The 19,481-nt window shown below is 46.0% G+C and overlaps 1 protein-coding gene across 3 annotated transcripts in view; it reads right to left on the bottom strand.

Annotated features, from left to right (window-relative positions):
* Grhl2 (grainyhead like transcription factor 2) overlaps window positions 1-19,481 on the bottom strand; it is a 132,188-nt gene that overhangs the window by 92,718 nt on the left and 19,989 nt on the right. For all 3 annotated transcript variants that reach the window (XM_021183428.1, XM_029470167.1, XM_029470166.1), the window contains one exon: window positions 705-900. In XM_021183428.1, the coding sequence (XP_021039087.1) occupies window positions 705-900 (196 nt within the window). The remainder of the gene's footprint in view (window positions 1-704; window positions 901-19,481) is intronic.

Raw genomic sequence — 19,481 nt, 5'->3', positions numbered from 1 at the left:
CGGATTTCTGAGTTCGAGGCCAGCCTGGTCTACAAAGTGAGTTCCAGGACAGCCAGGGCTACACAGAGAAACCCTGTCTCGAAAAAACAAAAAACAAAAAAACAAAAAAAACAAAATTACTATGTGACCAGTATTTCTTCTCATGTTATATGGACTTTTAAGGACTTTTTCCAAAATAAAAACGGAGGGAAGCAGTCAGGGCTGGATTTTCTGAAAGCCCCTCACCAACACACTCACTGGGATAAGCCCCAGAAAGCTGAGATAGAGGCAAGAGGATGGCTCTTATTAAACAGAAAAGTCTAGACACAAGTAAAGGCTGACAGCTGAACTGTCATGGCAATGCCACATAAAGCCAGCTCCTAACCACGAAGTAAGATGACAGAAAGGAGGGAAGACTCCAACTCCTGGGGATCTGCCAGCCGTCCTCTTGTGGCCTCTGCACACTGACACACAGACAGACAGACAGACAGACACACACACACACATGAGAGAGAGAGAGAGAGAGAGAGAGAGAGAGAGAGAGAGAGAGAGAGAGAGAATTTGAATTCCCAAATTACAACTTCTCTGGACATGAAGTTGGGTTTCACAAGGGGGGAGGGGGAACCAAAACCAAGCCCCTAAGGAAGGCACTGACCTAGAACAAAGACTGTTCTGTCTTGCCACTGGAGGCAGGGAGGACGGGCTGGCCCAAGGGAGGGACCCACCTTGTAGTAGTCATAGAGCAGGCCCAGGGCGGCAGCACTGTCCTCGTCCCCGTTGATGCTCATCATCGCCTTGGTGGCCGCAGTCAGGGGGTTCTCCAGATATGACTTCCAGGCCTCATCCTCACTTGTGTAGGCTCTTCGGGTGTTGAAGGGAGGGTCACTGGGCATGGGCACTAAGGCCACTAGTCTTTTATTACTGTAAAACACAAGAGGGATGTAAGGCTCACTGCCCAGGAACTTTTCATGTTTTTCCACTGATACCATACACGTCACGTGGTTACCCTGCTTTGTATTTGCCCAGAGTAAGGCTTGTTAAAGCTGAAATGACCACCACACAGCACTTTAAAAGCCTCAACTCACACCTTCACTGTGTATGAAGAGTTGTAATAGCTTTTAAAAGGTAGCCTGGCCTTGAAGAAATGGCTCAGCGGTCAAGAGTGCTTACTGCATTTCCAGAGGACCAGGTTCAATTCCCAGCCCTCACATCAGATAACTGCAGTTACAACTGTCTGTAACTACAGTTCTAGGTGAATCAGTATCTCTCTAGATACTCTGCTCATGTGGTAAACATAAACACACAAACACACACACACACAAATAAATATTTTCCAAGGGTAGTATATGTCTTTGGATTTCTATTGCTGCAATGAAACACCATGACCAAAAAGCAGGTTGAGCAGGAAAAGGTTTGTTCAGCTTACACTTCCACATTGCTGTTCATAAAGGAAGGAAGTCAGGACAGGAACTCAAGTAGGGCAGGAACCTGGAAGCAGGAGCTGATGCAGAGGCCATGGAGAGTGTTGCTTACTGGCTTGCTTACCTGCTTGCTCCCTTATAGAACCTAGGACCCCCAGCCCAAGAATGGAACCACCCACAAAAGACTAAGCCACCCCCCCCATCACTAATTGAGGAAATGCCTTACAACCGGATCTCATGGGGGACATTTCTTTAACTGAGGCTCCTTCCTCTGATGACTCCAGCCTGTGTCAAGTTGACACACAAAACCAGCCAGTACAGTATATCTACTTAGTTTGTGTTGGTTTCCTCCAAACTCAGTTCTCTGCATCTGATCATTCTGAGTAATTTAATTATTCTTCATTAATAAGCACTGGAACAGAACCCTGTGAGGGAATAATTTCCCTTTAACTAAATCCTAATTTAAAACATTAACTATGTATAGGTAATAGGTTAATGATTCAAATTGTTTTATTAAATTTAATCTTACTTGGAATTCCCAGCAAATTATAGACCAATATAAATCTCTTAATTAGAATAGCAACATAAGCTACTTGGCAAACAGAACCCGTTGCATACAGATAAGACTGTGTAACAGAGCTGTGGACGTGCAGTGATGGAATGAACTCTACTGACGAAGTCCATGTCACTATAGGATTCTACTATAGTGAAATACTATGGAAGTGTCATGACAGGAAGCCCAAGGAGGAAACTGTTGGCAGACAGAGAGAATTTCCCTAAGAGACATGGTGTGAATCAATTCTAACCAGGTCAACCTTGTATAAAGTAGCAATGTCTTAAGGCCAATGTGACAACAGTGATTCAGATTCCCAAAGACCATAGTCTTTACGGCTCCCCATGCACGTCAGGATACAAAGTGTCAAGGAACTGAGTCTAGAAGAACTGACGCTCATTTCTCAGCCCTTTTTTCTTACTTGCTGAACGGGAACAGAAGCAGAAAGATACTCTGTATTCAAGTAACAGCTCGGCTAACACAGCCATCATAAGACACACAGTCACATCTAGTGGCAGTGCCAACTCTGTTGCAAGTAACATGGTTTAAAGTATCTCATTGAGTTTCTTTGGCATGAGACAAATGCAACAGACCCAGCTCTGGAGGTGACTGCCTGTTCAGTAGCCCATGGTGAAGGAAGCTGAGTGGACACCTGTGTTCTTAGATAGGCACAGCAAAGCCCACCAACCTGCCTCACAATATCAAGGAAATAATGGATGACTGGGTCCTGGGGTGGATGCAGGGCTCTGAGAGTAAGCAGTCCTGCCACCACCGTGCTCTGGTGGTCCTATCAAGTCCTATCAGGCCTTGTTAATTATTTATTAATGGTAAAATAAGATCATTAATTAAAAAGAAATCTAACCTGGGCATGGTGGCACACACCTTTAATCCCAGCATGCAGGAGGCAGAAGCAGGTGGGTTTCTGTGAGTTCAAGGCCTGCCTGGTCTACAAAGAGAATCCAGGACAGCCGGTACTCTATTACACAGAGAAACAAATCAAAGCAAGATTTGTTCATCTAGTGCTGGCCCACAAGCATCTGTTGAGCACACCATAGGTGGTACTGCTGCTGAACATGGAAGGCAAGCGAGGGGCTGACCCTGTGACCCACAGTGCCTAGCAGGGTGGGGAGCCACTGCAGTGGCCAAGAGTGTGAGAAGGCAAGTCAGAGCTGAAGGACAGGAATACCCATGCTGGTCCTTGAGGAAAGGAGACCATGAAGCAGTTTTGAAACTAATACATTTCATCATTCAGAATGAATGTCTTTATAAAAGTTGTATGTTTTGGAGAGTCTAATAGGAAAAAAAAACTAAACAACTGTTTTCCTAAAAGGAGCATAGCGTTTCCACTCTGTGAAAAATGACCATGGCTGAGAGTAAGTTACACGGCCAGGCTGGAAATCTGTACGCAGCAGTACAACCTGGCAGGCTGTGATGGTGCCAGCCTCTCCCACACAGTTGCCTAGTGGGGCTGCCCTCACCTACATTTCACAGAGAAAGTCACACAGGAAACTGAATGCCCAGTCATTCGTGGAGAGCGGTGCATCACTCAGCAAAGCAGTAAAGAGTCTCATAGCATAAATGTGCCAAGACTTCGACATGAAAATTCTAACATTTAAATTGAAGCATGGTCCTGGCTGTTTGTCGCTTTGATGTCATTTAACTCTGAAGGTAAGCCCTCCAATCCTAGAAGCCATATTTGAAGTGGCCGCGAAAGGCCTTGCCATTGAAAGGAATGAAGATGGTTTTCCCTGTCGCTCGTGAGAAAGAGGATGCAGGCTAGAACACTGGCTCATGTCTAACTCTTAGCAGGCACTGGTAGCCTGATTCACTGCAGAGACTTTTCTCGACTCTTCCTTAGTATCCAGCTTCTTCCTGCTGACCACATCTCTTCCTGGCACAGTTCACTAGTGTCTTCAGGAATTTACCCATGTGTCTCCCCTAGCAAGCATGACAAATAGGGGGAAATCATAATTTCTCCTCACCTTTATTTTTTTAAGCAAGAGCCTTTTATGCTCTCCCTTTTAACTGTGCAATGCCCGCTTTCATTCTTCAGAAAACGTAGAAATGAAAGTGCATAGAGCAGCACTTACAGCGAGAAACACCTTCTGAAGACGACGAGCTCACTATTCACCGGAAAGACGAGGCTAACTCGGCTTCACTCAAGTCTTTGTTCTTTCTTTTTTTTTTTTTCTTTTTTCTTTTCTGGTTGTTTGTTTGTTTGTTTGTTTGTTTGTTTGAGACAGGGTTTCTCTGTGTAATCCTAGAACTCACTCCATAGACCAAGCTGGCCTCAACCCTTTAAACTCAAGAGATCTGCCTGCCTCTGTCTCCCAACTGCTGGGATTGAAAGTGTGTGCCAGCACTGCCTGGCTTGCTTCTGTCAGTTAAGAAGCTTGTCAATTCCTTTGTAATCTTCAAAATCCAAGGATCTGGGTGACCTTGCACAGGGAACTCTAAGCAAGGGAAAACTTAATATCTGGATCCCTCTTTAGGGACAGCAGAGCGCAGAGCTCAGGTCACTTCCACCGCCTTTTCTGTTTTCTTTGTACACAGGGCAGGAAGTAAGGCAGAGAACTGAGTCCCTGGCTGCAGGGGTGAAGGGAACTATGCAACCTCAGCCAGCCAGCTACCAGAGACTCTGGATCGGCAGTCAGGGACCGCCCTCCCACTGCCATGGAGCGATAAGGAGAACTTCAGGAACTAAGACTTTGTTGGGGAGCTAGGAAGCAGCACATGGCATGTGTGTCCACTGTATTAAGTCAGTCACCATATCCGTCATGACAGCTTTCATCTCAGCCGTTCACGGCATTCTCATTAGTTTCTCCAGAACTTTCCTCCTCTTCAGATGGGTGGGTATCTGGTGAAATAATCCTCCTGGAACACCGTTTGCTAGAGTGCAGTGTGAGCATTGCCTACATCAGGTCCAGACCCCTCCACTGATACCCATTCTCCATTGGCATTATCTAGTCCCAGCTACTTTTCAAATTTTGTGCCTTCTACTTGCTTAATATGGGGAATTAAACCATCTTCTCTGCCATGCCTTCAAGACACCATTCTGCCTTGAAGACATCCATTCTTGTTTCCGGGCCTTAGCCCAGGTCCTAGGTGTTCGTTCTCTCTCTCTCTCTCTCTCTCTCTCTCTCTCTCTCTCTCTCTCTCTCTCTCTCCACAAATAGTCTCAGTCTATAGTCTCTCTCAGTCTGTAGTCCCTCAGAATTTCCCCTTGCCAGAGCTCCAAAAGCATGTGTACCATTATTACATATATGATCTACCTTTAAATTTTCACTACACAAAGATTGCCAGCAACACAAAGAGGACCCACCAAAGACACCAGTAAAGTGGTATTCCAGTAAACAAAACCATCCAGCAGTGTCCATGTGTGAGCCTCCTGAGGTCATCCCCATTTTCCTTGATCAACCTCAGGTTCCTAAGCCCTGTGGAGTCACTCACAACCTTTGCTTTGGCTTCCCTCCAGGAGCACCGGCTTCCATCCTACTCCTAAGCACACTCCCTTGCATACATATATCTCCCCTGGTGATACTCCTAGAAGTCCACAGCAGCCTTAAGCAATAATGCTCAAGACACATTTAATATAGACCTTTTAAACTATATCCATAATCTGTATTTTTAAAAAATGGTGCAGGACATGGTGGTGGCTTCAGATCCTGGCCCCAGCCCTAAACAGCTATCACCTCTGCTTCCTCGTCTGTGGTGCATTAGATTAAATGAGAGAAATTCATGTAATATTCCTAACAGACTAATCAGAGAGCTATGGCTTCTAACTGGATGGAGAGATTAGAAAAGAGCAAGGTGGCCGGGCAGTGGTGGTGCACGCCTTTAACCCCAGCACTTGGGAGACAGAGGCAAAAAGATATCTGAGTTCGAGGCCGGCCTGGTCTACAGAGTGAGATCCAGGACAGCCAGGGCTACACAGAGAAACCCTGACTAGGAAAGGAAAGGAAAGGAAAGAGCAAGGTGGGTAAGCCAAAAATCTTATCTTCAACCAACACCACAGCTTCAGGTCCCAGCCCCCACTCCTTATCTCCATGGATAGCAGCTCTGGCCTGCCGGTTGTTACACTTAGAGTCCATGATTTCCTAGTTTCTTATATCCACCTCATTAGAAAATCCCACTAATTTCAGCTGCAGACTATCTGCAGGAGTTGCCCACTTCTCTCCACCCCCACTGCTAGCACCTTGATCCAAACCACTGCCACCTGACACTTGGGTTGTTTCCCTGTCTCCCACCCATCCTCTGCATCCTGGACACCTACACTCACACCGACATGGAGCGCCCTCCCACACCGCACCAGGATTACTTTATGAACAGAACTATGTGGCGAAAGTGACAGTTTGCCACTTTTATAAATCAGGGAGTCCATCTCCCTTGCATCCCTTTATTTACTTATTAGCTCTGGCAAGAGAAAACTGCCCTACAGGGCTGAGAAACTGGGTCCCCGACTGTCTAGGACTGTCAATAACAAAGACTGTGACCCAGGTGACAATGAGCCAGAATCACTGAGAGACAAAATCCAGTTGAAGGGTTTTATCTTGACTCTGTCTCCCTCTCTCCCACCCACCTCCTCTCCTTCCCAGCATCCAAGAGGTGAGCTTTGTTTCCCTGTGAGCCCCTGGCCAGGCTCTTCAGCCTTGCCACAGGCTCACAGCCATGGAGCCAAGCTGAGATGAAAACCTCAGGAACCACCTTCCAAGTAAACCTTTGCTGCTTTAAGCTGCAAAATGCTCCTGGCATTTTGTCACAGTGATGAAAGCCTAACAGACACAAAAACCACCTCCAGACCCATTGCTTAGAGTGTGTGCTCCATCCACGCTCCTACTGCCCAAAACACACGTTAGTTCAAGGCTGAAAGGGTTAAAGGATAAAACTAAAGAGGAGGGGTAGCAAAACAGAAGAAAGATGTTGTTGTGGGAAATGGGAGGAAAAGGATGAAAAGATGTTTTAAATAGGAATAATTCATTAGGACAACAACGTGAGAGCTGTGTGTATATAAACCAAAATCTAATCTACTCATAACAGCTAGAGGAAACTTCTACATCTATTTGCCTTTCCATCCTTAGAACACTTTTTGGTAATGGTTTTACACAACTTGTGGAGTGCCTTCCATGATGGGCAGGGTCTTAGTCACTGTTCTATTGCCAGGAAAAAGACACCTAATTCTTACAAAAGAAAGCATTTAATTGGTGACTTGCTTATGGTTTTCAGAAGTGACTCAATCCATTATCATCGTGGTGGGGAGCATGGTGGGTGGCAGGCAGACGCTGAAGCAGCTGAGAGCTACACTCTGACCCATGGGGAAAGACAGAGAGGAAGCCACTTGGGCAAGAGCTTTTGAAAACCCAAAGCCCACCCTCAGGGACACACTTCCTCCAACAAGCCACACCCCCTAATTCTTCTAATCCTATCAAAGAGTTCCACTTCCTGGTGCCTAGACATCAAATACATGAGCCCAAGGGGCCATCTTTATTCAAACCACCACAGTATTCAAGTCACCTTACATGAGTTAAATTACAGAGATTTCAAACAACCCTCTCCCCCTCAAAAAAAAAAAAAAAAACGAAGTCAGATTCAGACACCATGTTCGTACAGATATGAATCACCAGGTTTGCCCAAAGTCTTGCAGCAGGCAGTATGGGACAAGGAGTGGAGACCGCTCAATGCCTCAGATGTAATTTCTCAGTTCCAGTACCTGACTAATGTATTATTAGAAGGTTAATTTCTGACCTGGTGTGGCGGTGCACACCTTTAATCCCAGCACTTGGGAAGCACAGGCAGGAGGATTCCTGAGTTGAGGCTAGCCTGGTCTACAGAGTGAGTTTGAGGATAGGCAGGGCTACATGCTACATAGGAAAACCCTGTATCCAAAAAAAAAAAAAAAGTTGGGCGTGGTGGTGCACACCTTTAATTCCAGCACTCGGGAGGCAGAGGCAGGCGGATTTCTAAATTCAAGGCCAGCCTGGTGTACAAAGTGAGTTCCAGGACAGCCAGGGCTATACAGAGAAACCCTGTCTCGAAAAAACAAACTTTAGTTTCTCTATGCTGGAGAGCAAGTGTTACATACAGCATCTTCCGGAAAGAAAAGGAAAGAAAAAAAGGGGGAGGGGCAAGAAGGGAGAGCCAGGGGAGGGAAGGGAAGAGGAATGGAGGGAAAGGGAAGGAGGGGAGAAGAGGAGAGGAAAGAGGGTGAATGCAAAGATAAGAAAGGAGTTTGATTTGAGCAGGGACTATTAGAGACAAACTACATAGATGGAAACGCAAGGATCTATCCTCCTGAAGGGACTCAAAAGTTATTCTCCTCGTCTATTCTTTTTGAAAGAATAATTGACAAAGCTAACCAAATATTCGAGCAGAGAAGAGTGTTAGATTTAGCACACACTAGTACAGTTGGCATTCTAAGTTGCTTTATGCAAAAGTGAACTAGAGAGCCGGATCTCTAGCGGGAGTCACTTGTGAATATCCATCCACACAGATCACATTACCTGGAAAAGGACAGTCACTTTGCAGTGGAGAACCCTCACAGTGACTGCCTTAAGCAAGTCATGGGACAAACTCTTAGGACAGAACGGGACCGGGGAAATGAGGAGAGTGTGCTAGCAACTGGTCACTGCTGTTCAGGGCTGTGAGGAGCATCACTGAGTGTGTAAGGACACAGCTGCTGCACAGAGCTGTGAGGAGCAGTCACTGAGTGTATAAGGACACAGCTGCTGCTCAGGGCTGTGAGGAGCATCACTGAGTGTGTAAGGACACAGCTGCTGCTCAGGGCTGTAAAGAGCATCACCGAGTGTGTAAGGACACAGCTGCTGCTCAGGGCTGTGAGGAGCATCACTGAGTGTGTAAGGACACAGCTGCTGCTCAGGGCTGTGAGGAGCATCACTGAGTGTGTAAGGACACAGCTGCTGCACAGGGCTGTGAGGGGCAGTCACTGAGTGTGTAAGGACACAGCTGCTGCTCAGGGCTGTGAGGAGCAGTCACTGAGTGTGTAAGGACACAGCTGCTGCTCAGGGCTGTGAAGAGCATCACTGAGTGTGTAAGGACACAGCTGCTGCACATGGCTGTGAGGAGCATCACTGAGTGTGTAAGGACACAGCTGCTGCACAGGGCTGTGAGGAGCATCACTGAGTGTGTAAGGACACAGCTGCTGCACAGGGCTGTGAGGAGCAGTCACTGAGTGTGTAAGGACACAGCTGCTGCTCGGGGGCATGAGGAACTGAGTCTGTAAGAACACAAAACTGAAAACAAGGGTCTCCGGATGGCACCATGATTTGTCTGCACCGCATTTGTGAATGCCTCATGATACAATGGAATATAAATAGAATAAAAGGCCACCCAGGTGTGAAAGAAGGGCAGAAGGAAGGTCCTGCGGGAATTAAAGACTTCCTTTACACAGCAGGAAGCATTCCTAAGAGCCCTTCCTCTGCTCCACCCTAAAACCTGGTCTCTTCCTGGGGAGTCACACAATCCCCCAGTGGCAGACTGAACATTTCCCTTCCCCTATGTACAAAAACTTCCTTTAGTGCCCAGCATGCCGTCTCAGCAGTAAAGACACTGCGGTCAAGATGGGTGAGGGGAGTTACATGTCCCAGCCCCACAAGGTGGTGTTGTCCTCAGATCTCTACACATTCACCCAAGCTCGCACACGCAATAAGAAATAAACAAACAAACATTTTAACTTTGGGGGTGGGCAGTTGGTGGTTGAGACCGGGTTTCCCTGTGTAACCCCGGCTGTCCTGGAACTAGTTCTGCGGACCAGGCTGGCCTCAGATTCATCTGCTCCTGCTGGAATTAAAGGCACATACAACTATGACCAGCTAGGATAATTTAACTGTTTTAATATTAGACTTCTACTGCCCAGATCCAACTGGCCTATAACCAAATGCCTATTTAGAAGGAAGCAAAATTCACACGGTAACTCATATTTTCTGTGGCGTGGGCTCCCACACTCCCCAGTGCTTGTTATTTACACGTGTGTCTATTTTCATGCTTATGAACACAAAAGGTGTTGGGAATCTTTGTGATTATCTACTCAAAAATCTCTCGTCTTACAAATAAGGAAAGTGAGGTCCAGAGAGGTCAGGGCTTTGTCCTGGGACAACCGTCATTTCTGTGGATTCTGAAATTTGATCAGAGGAGAGATCAACGTTGGAAGAAGCACAAGCCCTGGGCCAAGTGTGCTTTACAAACACACGAGCCCTCCGCCGTGAGTAGACTGCAGATCAATACTCAAGGTGAGCATCATAGAAGGCTGCAGCAGAGTCTACACATTCACTAAGCAAAGCTTGTGGGACATCCACAGAGCTTGTCTACGTGTGAGAGGTACAGAGTAAACCATGCAGGGAAAGAACCTACTCTAGGAAAATATTATTCATTCATCCATCCATTCATTCGTATAGTCTCATCCAGAGATTCCCCTAGACGGCAACCATGACAGCCCATCACTCACACCTTGATGCCTTTTTTTCATACTGGACTCCAATCCCTTGGTCCACCAGTTGAGCTATAAATATGTAATGAACATCATAGCAGACATGGCTTGCTGGTCTCTTGTTTTGACGTGGTGGTGGTGTGTGTGTGTGTGTGTTTGTTTGTTTGTTTTAAATGCTAGGACATACTATTTTAAAACCTTGAAAACCAAGATGCCATTTACCTACAAGTCGTGGGTGTGCAGCTGTGATGGGCAACGGAGTGACAGCAGAGACAAAGGTGGGTCCAGGTTCTGCCTGGTGACACCTTTCCAGGTGACAAGTACAGATGAAGATAGGGCAGAGGATACTGGAAGGGACTTTGTCTTGAGGACACAGAACAGGGTGGACCAAGGTTCTGCTGCCTTGCTCTGAATTTGCCACCTTGCTGACAGGGAGCTCACACTTCCCTGTGGACTCTTCCCAGCCAGCCACTGCGCACAGGTTGTGAAGCGGGCATGTTCTCAGGAGACACAGTCTTTGTCTGAAAGACCCCCTGCCCCGTGAACCTCCGTGGAAGGTAATCTGTTTCGGGTTCCCACCCAACATTCCCTCTCTCCCCTTCACTTGGGGATATGTCTTGATCCAGTCTAATGTCGTCTCTGACTTTGCCACTGGTGGTATCTCAGGGCTGGCTCTCTTTGTACAGGTCCTGCAAGCTTAATCCAGAGAAACATGGGATCTATTTTGGATTGAGATGGGGAGGAAGATGGGAAAACTGGATCATACAGAGGGAGGGGACCCAAAGGTAGGCACTGCACGAGCTTGCCTCTGAGGCAAGGAGGAACTTCTCTGGAAGAGCTGGACCCTAACTTTTCAAGAAAGAAGTCACCCAGGGAGAGCAGGTTCCATAGGGATGGGTTGATCACTTTTCAGATTTGATTGAATTTCTGTTTTTTATCTGGGGGGTGGTCTGTGCCATGGAAGAAGCATGAACAAGGTTTAGAAGTTGTTCTCTTCTGCTGCCTGTGAGTCCTGGGGATCAAACTCAGATTGCCGCCGGACTCAGTGCCAAGTGCCCTACCCACTGAGCTAGCTCGCCAGCTCAATTTCTAGAATTGGGTTAAACCGGATTTTGAGTGCAAGGTCTTCAGCCAGGAACTAGCCCAATTAAATGTATTCGGAGAACATCTTTCTGACAGTGGTGAGTGGGACAGAACGGAGCAGAGGTTCTAAGGAACTAGTAAGAGGGGCAGGCTGGGGGGCACAGTGGTTAGAGCGTGTACTGCTCGCTCTTACATTGGTTAGAAATGTGTACTGCTCGATCTTACAGTGGTTAGGAGTGTGTGCATGTTCTGTCCCCAACACACCCATCGGGCAGCTCGAGATCACCTGCAACTCCAACTCCCAGAATCCAGTGCCCTCACTAGCCTCTGAGGGCCCCTGTACTCATGTATACAGACCCACCCACACACACACAGAAGCACCAATGCCAAATGGTGGGAAATTAAAGAAAAGCAACAAGAAAGCTACAGAAAATAGACAGAAACAATAAATTCGGGATTATTTTTTTGCATAGTAAAGAGAAATCATTCTCACAGGGTCACCCTAACGATTCCATTCTGTCTTTAACACTTGATGTCATCTGTAATTACTTAGATACAAATCTTTTTTGTTGTTTTTGTTTTCGTTTTTCGAGACAGGGTTTCTCTGTGTAGCCCTGGCTGTCCTGGAACTCACTCTGTAGACCAGGCTGGCCTCGAACTCAGAAATCCNCCTGCCTCTGCCTCCCAAGTGCTGGGATTAAAGGCGTGCACCACTATGCCTGGCTAGATACAACTCTTAACCCTCTTTGTTTAATGTCCCATATCCTGATCAGTTAGCAGCCTCACATAAGGAGTGAACAATAGTATTCAAACTTAGTAGACACTCTGGCAGGGATGTTGGAATCAACTGCCATTTTTAACAGTGCTATACAGAAAGACCAGGGAAGCCCACACAGATGTCACCCAAAGCACAGATTATGTAGGTATTCCCTCTATAAAGTAAGGAAAATAAATGAACTGTATTGCGTGACAAATTTGACCCGGAGGCTACGTTATGGGTTCCGCGTTGAGGGGTTGTGCTAGAAATGCTGAGTTAAACTTGGGCTTGCCATATGAAAATTTAGATAGAACTCTGAAGGAACTATCCAATATGTAAATGTGACTGTGAATATCTTTCTCTTGGGGACAATAGACAGTAACATGAACCTTTAAAGAGAAGGGAGGGAGGGGGAGGAAAGGAATCTTCCAGTAAATGACACTTGGCTTGGGAGCTGAGGAGTTTCCATCCACTTGTGTATTAGTTTATTGACGTTAAACTGCTACTTGAATCCGTTAAAATTAATCTAGAGAAATGTTTAGTTAAGTTTCATATTCAACCACAAAACTACAAAAATACAAGATATGTAGATAAATCTTTACTATGATGTTGGATTTAGGATTTAGGCATTAATACAGTGGAAAGATGTATGAAAAATGGTAATTTTAACCACTTAGACATCAGCATGAATAAGGGCTTCAGGTGAAAGTCATCAGATGAGGTACTTTATAAACGCTCACCCATACAGGCCTTAAAAGAGGAAATAAATCAGGTAATGAAGCACAGGCTACCGGTGGTGGCAGACACCTTTAATCTAGCTAGCTTGGCCTACAAATAAGTTTCAGGACAGCCAGAGCTACAGAGCTACACAAAGAAACCCTTGGGGGTGGGGGGTGGGTGCAGGGAGAAGAGAGAGAGAGAGAGTCTAGAACGGAGAGTAATAACTAGTGTGTACCTCTCATATTTACTAACTGCACAATGGAGATAAACAATCCCATGCCATGCACCCTGACAAGTGGCGCCAGCAGCAGAGGTGATGGGGAGATGGACAAGTACTGCCGAGTCCTTGCGAATACCCTCCCAATCGGAGTGAAGCCCACAGAGAGCATAGCTGCGTGGAACGCCCCTCCCCTAAGTCACCAGTTAGCAAAGGCGAGAACCTTGGGTCTTTCTAGTCTTGGAGAAGAGCAGAGAAACAACTGGAGAACAATCTGTTACCGGCTAGAAGTGACTCTCTGTATTTATGGAGCGTGGCTTTGGGTGCCAACGAGTAAACACATAGCCCTGTGAACCGCAGCGATGGGCAAGGTGAACAGGAGGCAGCAGAAAGGTGGCAACCTCTAAACCGCACGCGAGCGCGAGAAAAGGTGCTTTAGGTGAGGTAGAACCTACCAAGTGACAGAAACTGTGAGAGCCACTCCAGGAGGCCTTGACCCAGGTGCCCCCTCCCCCACGGCTGATTTTTATAATTTTTAAAGTCATATCCAGTTCAGTCGGTTCACGATCACTAAGGACAGGGGGAACCTGGTGAGGGTGTTTCCACCGTGGTCCTTCCAGCGGGAAGGTTCAAGAAAAGATGCTGTGTGTGAACAAACCATGAGACTACAGGGGATGAGCCTGCCTGCATTATACAAAGAAGCTGGTCTCTAGGACTTCCGGGACCCTGCAGACACACCAGCTCTTGTTCCAGACCTCCCAGCTTCAAGGACTAAGCTGCTTCTGCAACCTGGCCCTCTAGACTGCATATAACCCACACGGGACTTCCCGGCATCTGCATGTAAGCAACCTGATGGCTCCCCTTTGATAGTTAAATAAATTCTATGAGTTCTGATCCTCACTGCTACAGTTGATAAACTCAATTAAGACTCTTCATAGGAAAACAAACTAAACAACAAACAAACAAACAAACAAACAAGCAAACAAAAGGTAGGAAGCAGAGGAAGGAGGAGGCTGGAAGCTCCAAGTGATATTTCATAGCCACGTTCTACCTCCACAGGGGCCAGCGGAGCAGGGATTCAGGACTCCATAGTCAGTCAAATAAGGGACACAAAAGCACACACACACTCACTGTCCCTTGAGAGGACACTTTCCTGATGACCTGGAGTGGACTCAATATGGAGCACTTTCCCAAGACCCACAAAGCCAAGATTCCCCAGGTACCACATCCTCTCAAGTCCTGGTGTAAGCTAGCCTCGAAAGAGCACGCAATCTGACCCTAACCTCAGCCCAGAGAATGACAGAAAACAATGTGCTCATACCAGTAGGGCTGGTATTTCCATGGCTAAGAAAGTGACAACATGGAATACTGAGACCGAAAGAGCCCAAGGAGTGAAGCTGCCACCTAAGCAAGCAGAAATGCTGACACAAACTGCTACTCCTCAGACCCTTCTTTGGTGTTATCTCACATGTTAAACTAAACACATTTCTTTCATTGCAAATAAAACCAATAGAGGCCTTCGAGATGCTCGAAGGTAGGTAAGGGCACTTGCCACCAAACCTGGCAACTGGAGTTCAATGCTCAGAGGACCTCCACACTTGAACCATGACACTCAGACGTCCCTGTGCATGCTCATACATGCACACACACACTATAAATACATATGTGCATATATGCACACATATACATACTTTTTTTAAAAATTGAGTGTTAACTATATTTAAGAAAATATTATACAGATCTTTTGTAACATGCCTGCAGCCTAGAGGCTGCCAGTTTCCAACCACTAGACATAGGATTGGGGCAAGGAATGGTTCCTGGCCAACAGAGTCAGACCAGCAGGCTGCGTTCCCAGCACCACAGCCTGTCAGCTCTTGTTCTTGGTGACCTGCTGACTTATCTGTGTGTCATTCAAGCTGAGAGTTAAACAAGTGCCGTTTGTAGGCCAGTTTTACAAGGTAGATAATGCCCCTGCCATGACCCCTACCTTTATGGAACTGGGCTCTCCTGACCTAGTCTTTGTGACATCAGTGTGCGGCTAAGGAATACATGCCTATCAGTCTATGCAGATACCCTATGAGACCTTACAAAGATGAAGGTTAAGTGCTTTACCAAATTTTAGTGGATTAGAATTATCAGGAAGAATCTAAGAATTCTTTCATGTAATGTTTTAGTGTGTATAATACATTTTATAATGTTCACACCAAGATAGGCATATCTGATGGTGTGTGTGTGTGTGTGTGTGTGTGTGTACATGTAGGAAAGAAGGAAGGAGGTGGGGGAGGGAGAGAGGGATAAAGGGAGGAAGGGAGGAAGGGGGGAAGGGGATCAGAAAACGTCATGCCCACCAACTCCAAGCCTTGGTTTCTCAGGACTCCATCAGGCTGCACAAGCTGGAGAGGTTGGAGAACCAGGCCTTGTGCCCAACTTTACCCCCACCCCACCCCCAAGTTTAAAAGGACCAGGACTGAAAATGGACCTAAGTAAGCTTCACTCTCAAGGAAAACTTAAGAGCACAGAAGAGGAAAGGGGGGAAGGGATGCTGGGAGCGGGAGGAGAAGCCCTGTGAGCAGCTTAGACATTACAAATGGATGAAGGTGATCCACACACTCATCTCAACCAATGTCCACTTGTGCCTGTGCACATCTGAAGAGGTGAGAGACAGGGAGATGAGAAAGGCATGAAGACAGAGGAGGAGACGGGAAAATGAGAGGAAGAAGGAAGCAGGAAAGGATGAGTGGCCAGGATGGAGGGAAAAGGAACAGGGAAATGAAGGCTGAGGAGAGAGAAAAGGAAGACAGAAACAGTTAGCAATGGCTACACCCTGCCACTCAACAGCCAGCAGCACAGCCAGATGTCAATGTGCATGAATACCTAACAGGAAGGCGCTGCCTATCCAAGCTGGGCATTATGCTGGTCAGAATCTCTGCTGGTTCAGAGACTTGGACTTGGTGGCAGGCATTGGAGTATCCCAAAGCTCCCAGATCTGCAGAAAGAAGCCACATAGGGACCAGGTGTTCTAGGGACTGGACCAAGCCAGAAACTGAAGTGACTAACTCCCCAGATGGCAGGAAGTTGAACACTAAACTTTGAGAATCTTTTGTATAGCACTGAGCTGGACTCATGGTCAGATTCCCTAAGGATTTGGGGCTTTTTCCAGTCCCTATACTGCCTCACAGGGACTTCCTTAATGAAATCTTTGAATGTTTGATCTCACTTCTGTGTCTGGTTCCTGGAGCAGCTGTAGTAAAACATGTATAAGCTGCAACAAACACACCTTGGGTTTTTTGTTGTTGTTGTTGTTTTCCCCCCTCACTTCCAGTCATAACTGCAGGAGTTACTGTGAAAGTCAATTTTACTATGGCCCAGGTTTTCTAGTAATATGTCCACAAAGGCGGGAATAGATTGTCCTGAATGGGTATATCCACAGTGTGTGTGTGTATGTGAGAGAGAGAGAGAGAGAGAGAGAGAGAGAGAGAGAGAGAAATGTTGGCCTGGAAAAGAGTTAAGTCTGATGAAGGAGGAGAAGTCGTAAGGACTGGAACAGGTGACTTTCTGTAAACTACAAGTGCTAAGACGGCCATCTATCCACAATCTGAGCAGACAAAGGAAGCATAGAAGAAACCAAAGGGTCATCTGAGGACACTCATAGGCTCTAGTAACCTTCATGGAATAGGTAATTCCAACAGTGTAGGAATAGCTGCAGAGTGTGAAGATGGTACCCAACTCATTCTAACTAGCTGGTCTAACCAGACTGCACACTGCAGCAAAGGGATTGTGCACTCACGGAGCACACTCAGCCATGAGAAGCCACGCAGTTACAGTCACGGCTCACATTCACTGTTTGCCATGCCCATGAACCATAGGGACACATCTCATCCCCGAGGGTAGAGGCAAGATCACTTACTCATCTTTTTTATTCAGGGGAAACATGAAGCACAGAAAGGTTAATAACTACACAAAGTCATACAACAGAAATATCATCAGCCAACATATGTGTGTGAGGCTGAGCATATAGCTCCGTGGTCAAGAACTTGCCTAATACATGTAAAGTTCTGGATGCCATTCATAGAAAGGAAAACACACACACACACACACTTGAGAATATGCATGACAACATATACATCATATTACATTAAAATTAAAAATAAAGACACATCTTCAGAGTGTAAAACTAAAAGAAGTATACTCCTGGGGCTAGAGAGATGGCTCAGCAATTACAGGCACTGGCTTATCTTCCAAAGGACCTTCAATTTCCAACACCCACTCAGCTGCTTAAACTGTCCATAACTCCAGTTCCGAGGGTTTAATACTCTCTTATGGCCTTCTTAGACATTGCACACAAATAGTACACAAACATATTAGCAAGCAAGATAGTCATATACATACAACAAAAATTAAAAATGGTTTGTTTTCTGAGCCCTGGCCATCTTGGAACTCACACTGTAAAGGGTCACTCACAGAGGTCTGCCTGCCTCTTCCTAAGTGCTGTGATCAAAAGCATGCACCACTACCATAGAGCAAAAGAAAAAATTTTAAAGAATTATGATCCCAGTATTTAGGAGCAGAGGCTGGTAGATCTCTAGTCTACATAACGAGTACCAGGCTAGCCAGAAACACAAAGTAAGACACTGCTCTCAAAATAATAAAAAGAAAATAATTAGATCTCCCAAAACTGTCAAAATGAAACTATTATCAAAAAATAATTATATACTGTGATCATAAAAGAATGCTCAAACAGTTGAAAAGTTTATGAAAATCATTACACACGATGGGACTGTGACATCCCTTAGTAGTACAGCACTTCCCCAGCACCAAGGGAAAAAAGAGAGGAAGATAGGAAAAGAACATTTATTAAAATTCATCATTAGGGGGCTGGCGAGATGGCTCAGTGGTTAAGAGTGCCGACTGCTCTTCCGAAGGTCCCGAATTCAAATCCCAGCAACCACATGGTGACTCACAACCATCCATAACGAAATCTGATGCCCTCTTCTGGTGTGTCTGAAGACAGCTACAGTGTACTTACATATAATAAATAAATAAATCTTAAAAAAAAATCATCATTAATAGTTGCAGTAGCATCCATGTCTCCCAAATTCCTGTTGAAATAACATCCATAATGTGACAGTATTTGGAGGGATCCCCAGGAATGACTAGCAAGCCAAGAGTCCAGAAACTTAGCTCTGGAGAGGGCCTCCCGGAGTTCAGCCTCCTTGGCAGCCTGATCTCTGAGTTACAGCCTACAGAACCTGGGGGTGAATTCCCAGTGTTTTGTCAACCACCCAGAATGATAGCTTTGTCTAGCAAGAAACCTAAAGCCAATGAGGCTGAGGTAGGTGGGTCGCTACTGCAGCATCCTGCCTCACAGACAGAAGGCCTCTGCCATCCTAGCTTTCAGTACCTCAAAAAAAAAAAAAAAAAATCTATTTTTTAAATTCATGTGCACGATGTGTGTGCCCAGTGCTCAAGGAGGTCAAAAGAGGGTTTCTGGATCCCCTAGAAATGGAATCACAGGTGGTTGTAAGCCACCATGTGGGTGCTGGCCACTGACCCTGGGTCCACAGCATGGCAGCAAGCTCTCGAGCTGCTGAGTCAGCGATCACAGCAAGCCCACCTTTCAACATCTCATTTGAAATTCTAACTGATGTGATGATGAAAAAGAAGGTTGTACTGGGTGCTGGGGTCACATGCCTTGAATCTCAGCTCTGGGGAGGGAGGTCAAGGCAGGCAGGGTGAAGAAGTCCAAACATGGGGAATTAAGGAGTGACAGCCATTGTTTGCACACAATATAACAACAATAGATCATTTGAAACATAGTAAAAGAAAGAAGATTAAAGAGATATGTAAATAAATAGATATTAGTTGGGCAGTCAGATTTCGATCACATGAAGTCTCACTTCACAGGCCAGATTAGAATTCATGCAGAAACCTTAGGCAGCTACAGCTGCTCCCAGATCTGACAACCAGTGTGTGCTGACACTGTTCTGTAATGGGAAATTCATAGAATAGGAGATAGAACTTGTTTTTAAAGCCAGGCATGGTGGCTCCAGCTCCACGGGGTCTGACCTCTGATCCCTGGGGGCAAATGCACTCAAAATGCACTGACTTCCTCTCCTATACACATGATTAAAATAATAAAAACAAATCTTTCTTTAAAAAGAAAGGAAAAAGAACCCCCAACCCGGGCTGGTGAGATGGCTCAGTGGGTAAGAGCACCCAACTGCTCTTCCGAAGGTCCTGAGTTCAAATCCCAGCAACCACATGGTGGCTCACAACCATCCGTAATGAGATCTGACTCCCTCTTCTAGAGT

Source organism: Mus caroli, chromosome 15 (genome assembly GCF_900094665.2).
Source record: "Mus caroli chromosome 15, CAROLI_EIJ_v1.1, whole genome shotgun sequence".
NCBI classification, from domain to species: domain Eukaryota; kingdom Metazoa; phylum Chordata; class Mammalia; order Rodentia; family Muridae; genus Mus; species Mus caroli.
Note: the sequence above shows the minus strand (reverse complement) of the source record. Positions and strands in the feature narration are given on the sequence as shown.